General features: G+C 48.5%; 1 protein-coding gene across 1 annotated transcript; it reads left to right on the top strand.

Annotated features, from left to right (window-relative positions):
• Window positions 1–3465: 3465 nt before the first annotated feature.
• Window positions 3466–4094, top strand: LOC125506321 (zinc finger protein 3-like). Its single transcript, XM_048671166.1, has one exon. The coding sequence runs from the start codon at window positions 3541–3543 to the stop codon at window positions 3931–3933; it is 393 nt and encodes a 130-aa protein (XP_048527123.1). The 5' UTR covers window positions 3466–3540; the 3' UTR covers window positions 3934–4094.
• Window positions 4095–6033: the final 1939 nt, after the last annotated feature.

The following is a 6033-nucleotide window of genomic DNA, read 5'->3' as shown; positions in this document are numbered from 1 at the left end:
ACTTAACGTTTGATGACGATCGGTATTATGAGTTTATGTGTTTTGATGTACCAAAGGTAGTTCGGAGTCCCGGATGTGATCACAGACATGACGAGGAGTCTCGAAATGGTCGAGACATAAAGATCGATATATTGGAAGGCTATGTTTGGACATTGGAATGATTTTGGATGAGTTCGGGTATTTACCGGAGTACCAGGGGGTTACCGGAACCCCCCGGGGAGTCAATGGGCCTTATTGGGCCTTACTAGGAGAGAGGAGGAGGCGGCCAGGTGGAGGGCGCGCCCCCCAGCCCAATCCGAATTGGGTGGGGGTCACCCCCCCCCCTTTCCTTCCCTCTCTCTCCATGTTCCTTCTTCTCCTACTCCTACTAGGAAGGGGGGAAACCTAGTCCTACTGGGAGTAGGACTCCCCCCCTTGGGCCCGCCCTATGAGGGCCGGCCCTCCCCTCCTCCACTCCTTTATATACGGGGGAGGGGGCACCCATAGACACACAAGTTGATTGTTTAGCCGTGTGCGGTGCCCCCTCCACAGAATTCCACCTCGGTCATATCGTTGTAGTGCTTAGGCGAAGCTCTCCATCGGTAACTTCATCATCACCGTCATCAGGCTGTCGTGCTGACGAAACTCTCCCTCGGCCTCAACTGGATCAAGATTACGAGTGACGTCACTGAGCTGAACGTGTGCAGATCGCGGAGGTGTCGTGCGTTCGGTACTTGATCGGTTGGATCGCGAAGACGTTCGACTACATCAACCACGTTTCATAACGCTTCCGCTTTCGGTCTACGAGGGTACGTAGACATACTCTTACCCTCTCTTTGCTATGCATCACCTAGATGGATCTTGCGTGTGCGTAGGATTTTTTTTGAAATTACTGCGTGCCCCAACAGATGACAACACTCCTGTGGACTAATCGTGTGTCCTAGTTTTCTCAGGTGCACATTGTGTGGCCCAAGACGGTTAGGCCTTCCCTCCATGCGAAAAAGATCGAAGACGGAGTTTCCGATATTTTTTATTCCTTTGGTCGTAGGATATCCGTACTATTAAGAGGGAATCCACATCGGAAGGTATTGGGTGAATCACTACACGTACACATTCCTTGCACCCACCATATACCCTCCGTTCGAGGAGAGAGTGATTCCCAAAAGTCCTCTGTGACTGTGCAGTTTTTCTCATGGTGGTAGTACCTCTCTCTTGGGCGGTTGTACCGCTGGCATGCAGCTTCGGTCAAACCACCGCTCCAAGTACCGCTCAGGGGTGAACCCTTTTGTACCTGGTACAGTGGTAGACCAGTGGTGGAATGGAAGTTTCGGTTTGTCTTGACTAACCGGTACTACCGGTGTTCAGGGCGGTAGAACCGCCTGGAACTCCACCGCCCAGGGATTGCTGGTCCAACGGTAGCTCCGGCCCAACCACCGCTCTAACTACCCGTCTAGGGTGAAACCTTCTGGCTGTGAAGCGGTTGTCGAGCGGTGGTGGAACGGTACTTCCGGTGTATTCCGATATACCGGTACTACCGGTGGCCCCTTCGGAAGTACCGCCCTAGTGCCCGAGCAAGGGTTTCCCGCATTCACCAGTTGTACCAGTGATCTTTGCGGAAGTACAACTCCTATGGATTTCTGCGCATAACGGTTGGATCTGAGGGGACCCTATTTAAGGAGGTGCTTCTCCTATCGCCCACCTGACTTTTTCCTCTCTCTCTCCTCCAGTAATGCCTTTGAAGCTCTCTTGCCCGATCTCTCTCTCTAGCCACTCAAACTCGTTGATTTGCTAGGGATTGAAGGAGGAGACCTAGATCTACACTCTCACCAAAGGAAACTTGTTTCCCCCATACCCTCTTGTGTGGATTTTGTTACTCTTGGGTGCTTGGACACCCTAGACGGAAGAGGTCACTTCGGAGCCACATTCCATTGTGGTGAAGCTCCGGGGTTTCATTGGGAGCCTCCAATTAAGTTGTGGAGAGAGCCTCAACCTTGTTTATAAAGGTCCGGTTGCCGCCTTCAAGGGCACCAATAGTGGAATCACAACATCTCGCATTGTGCGAGGGCGTGAGGAGAATACGGTGGCCCTAGTGGCTTCTTGGGGAGCATTGTGCCTCCACACCGTTTCAGCGGAGACGTACTTCCCCTCAAAAGGGAAGAACTTCCGTAATGCATCCTCGTCTTCACCTGCTTCACTCTTGGTTATCTCGTACCTTTACTTGTGCAAGCTTATATTGTGTTGCATCTCCTGCTTGCTTGTGTGCTCGTTGTTGTTGCATCATATAGGTTGCTCATCTAGTTGCATATCTAGACAACCTACTTTGATGCAAAGTTTATGGTAAAGAATAGCTAAAAGTTGTTAGTTGCCTATTCACCCCCCCCCCCTGTAGTCAACTATATCGATCCTTTCAAACGTGCTTCAATGATATCTGGTGTTCAGGAGGCTTTGCAATGGGGAATCACCGCCGTGCAATTACACCATCAACGGTCGGGGTACAACATGGGATACTATCTTGCCGACGGTATCTAACCTAAGTGGGCGGCGTTTGTGAAGACCATATCCAAACCGCATGGCAATAAACAGAGCCACTTTGCAACCATGCATGAAGCGGCTGGGAAGGATGTAGAGAGGGCATTTGGTGTGCTTCAAACTCGTTGGGGAATTGTGCGGAGCACTGCAATGATGTGGGAATCAGAAACTTTATGACAACTGATGACATGTTGTGTTATTCTGCGCAATATAATTGTCAAGGATGAGGGTGATGCTGTAGCCCAAACCCATGATTTCAAAGCACCTGGAAAACAGGTTGAAATCCTGGAAAATCAAGATGCGGCTCAGCTTATGAACTTTTTACAGATGCATTAGAATTTTCGAGATCATCATGTGCACACGCAGCTACTCAATGATCATGTCGAGCACATGTGGACAACTAAGGAGTTAATGCTTGAGTTGTGCACTTAAAATAAATTTTATGTAACACTAGCTATGCTCTGTACCAACATTTACTATTTACGTGCGACATTGTCTTTTATAATCGACGTGTATGAATTTGCATGGATTTAAGAGTACGGATTTGAGATATGTGGATACCAGAGGAAAATATGAGAACTTGTCTGAATGCGCCCGCATGCATTTTCGGTCGCGTTCTCGAACATATAGGGGTCAAATTTATTAAGTCCGGCTGTAGATGCTCTTGGTACTTAGGAACCGAGTGAGTATAGTATAGCGAGGGCTAAGTCTGTCGGTTAAAACACTAGAGTACAATACTGGCGACACGAGTCAGCCTCACGCGCTTGGCCCGTTCCGGCCGTATTTGGATGGTCTGGCCAGGTGCTCTCTTCCGTCGCCACAGACGTAGCAAATGGCTGCAAATGTGCGCAACGTCCCACACCACGCCGGCTCCATTAACCTGATCGCGAGGAACAGTGACGTCTGGAGCACCGGTTAGGTGAGGCACGTGCTGGTGCTGGCTACAGCATTCAATATCATTTGCCCAGCGCCTCAAATTTCATTCGCAACTCCTTTGCACAGTCACCGGTCTGTACTGTACCTGGGAGTATAATGGAACAGCCAAACAGTGAAAAGGATGAGCACGAGCTCAGCCTTGACCTCACCCTCCGCGTGAGCTCGGCAGCTGAGGCGGAGCAGGGCGGCTTCTTCCTCTGCGTCTACTGCGACCGCAAGTTCCGCAGCTCGCAGGCGCTTGGTGGCCACCAGAACGCGCACAAGCACGAGCGCAGCCTCGTCCACCGCCGGCGGGAGATGGCCGCCGCCACGGGTGCACACGGGGCCGGAACGCGCGCGCATGCGGCGCAGGACGAGAGGCCCAGGTATGTTTCCGCCGGTGATTTCGTCGAGCCTTCCGCTGGGAAGGCGGGGAGGACGGAGGCAAGTCCGTGGAAGGTTGCTGCTGCTCCCATGACTGATGATGTGGACCTGTCGCTCAGGCTATGATCGATCTCTTCTTCTAGCTAGTTGAGTTTCTCTCATGGAATTCCGACCTGCGCGCGCGTCGCGCCGTATATTGGGCTCCTATTTCTTGTGTATTCTCCGATCAATCTGACTGAATGTACTTACCGAAATTTTCTTCAAATATATGTGTGCCGTCAAATATACTACTCTCTTCGTTCCATAATATAAGAGCTTTTTTTTTGTGGGTACCATAATATAAGAGCTTGACACTACACATTAGTGTACGAAATGGCTGTCCCTGTCTGTCCAGCGTCCTTTCATGTGTCAAAAATAGAAGTGAAGTAAAATAAAATAATGCAAAGCAAGGAATGCAGGTGCCTTTTAACGTTAATTGAAGTATATACATCTTGATGGATTCACAATAATCGCCCGGAATGGTACTTTGACTGACGTTTTCTGTTGTAGGCTCAGTTTGTGGTTGTTGAACTGTGTTGTGTAGTGTTTACTTTATAATCTGCCATAGGTAAATGGCCTTGAAACTAGAGGCAAGTTGGTTAAAACAAACAACAAAGTAAGCAAAATTATACGATTTTTTTTCAAAACTATGATATATTTTATAGCATTTTCGGAAACTATACCATGATTTGCTTAAAAATCAAAAGTAGTAGCCCGTCGGCCATCTCTAGGCCGAAGTAGGACTTTTCGGCCACAGGTTGGCCGAAGTAGAGTTTTCGGCCATCTCCTGGCCGTAGTATGACTTTTCGGCCACACATAGGCCGAAGTAGAACTTTTTGGTCAAGTCTTGGCCGAAATAGACTTTTTGGTCAAGTGTAGGCTGAAAAGTACTTTTTTGTCTCATGTAGGCCGAAGTTGCATGGCTCATACAATACACTGAAATGTATTTTCTCGCCACCCATTTCCTGCTAACCCCTTCCCGCCATATGTTCCCGCCACCCGTTTCCCGCCAATCCCTTCCCGCCTTATTTTCCCGCCAACCCTTTCCCGCCATACCGCAGTTAATCTTTCCCGCCATTTTCTCCTCTGTATCTATAAAACCCCCTTCAGGCGGAGGTGGATAAGCATTCCAGTGTAGTGTAGTCGAGATGTCCCATTATCCATTCGATCGTAGTTTTCACCCTGAGATGAGCAGCACTCTGCTGAGTCTAGCTACCGATTTCAGGATGGATAATAGGATAGTTCCATGGGACGAACTCACCGGTAGTGACACCATAATAAATGAGTTGGCTCACGAATTACGTAGGTCTGGGTGGCCTGAAAGGACCTATGAGGAGGTACATAAAGAACTTCTTAGGTTGCATGAAAGGTGGAAGAAGGTGGTGGAGCCGAAGAGTGAAACTTTCAGAAGGACTGCAGAAAAGCATCCATTTTTATGGACTGAGGAGAGCGAGGACGACGATGATATCTTCATGCCGCCACTTCCGGGTTCTGCATCGTCGAAGGGCAAGAGTTCTGCATCGTCCAAAGGAAAGAGTTCTGCATCCTCGAATGGCAAGAGTTCTGTATCGACCAAGGGCAAGAGTTCTGCATCGACGAAGGGCAAGAGGAGCGCATCGTCGAAGGGCAAGAGGGCTGCATCAACGGAGGATGACGATGATGACTTCATGTAGTATGTAAGATGTATTCCAGTTGTACCGTTTCATTCAGATGTATTTGCATTATTAGTTTGTATTGTATTATTGTAGGGCATTATGTTCTATCTGAATTTCATTTTGTAGTATGTAAGATGTATTGCACAAGTTCAGCCGCACCGTTTAATTCAGATGTACTTGTATCTTAATTATCAGTTATAGTCTATTTGGAAATGTAACTGGAATAAGAATGCGAATTAATAGTAATATGTCTCTCGCATACATAAAACAATATATGTCTCCTGATCACATAGAAGCAAGTGCGATAGTAACACATACATGAAGCATGTCTCATACATAAATACTGACACACAGCTACGAATAGTCTGAAACTAACATAGATAATGAGTCATACATAGATAGATAAGCATATCACTGCGGGGGACGACGACGAGTCTGGGTCTTCCTCGGGCGAGGACCGGAAGGCGATAAGTGCTGAGGTGGTGGACGAGGCTCGCGATAACCACGACCATAGTTAACCTCGTCTGTCACG

The sequence above is a fragment of the Triticum urartu genome, chromosome 5 (genome assembly GCF_003073215.2).
Source record: "Triticum urartu cultivar G1812 chromosome 5, Tu2.1, whole genome shotgun sequence".
In the NCBI taxonomy this organism is placed as follows: Eukaryota; Viridiplantae; Streptophyta; class Magnoliopsida; order Poales; family Poaceae; genus Triticum; species Triticum urartu.
This window is presented reverse-complemented; position numbering and strand designations above follow the sequence as displayed.

Coding starts and splice junctions, on each gene's coding strand:
- LOC125506321 (XM_048671166.1), top strand. CDS start 3,541: ATGGAACAGCCAAACAGTGAAAAGGATGAGCACGAGCTCAGCCTTGAC.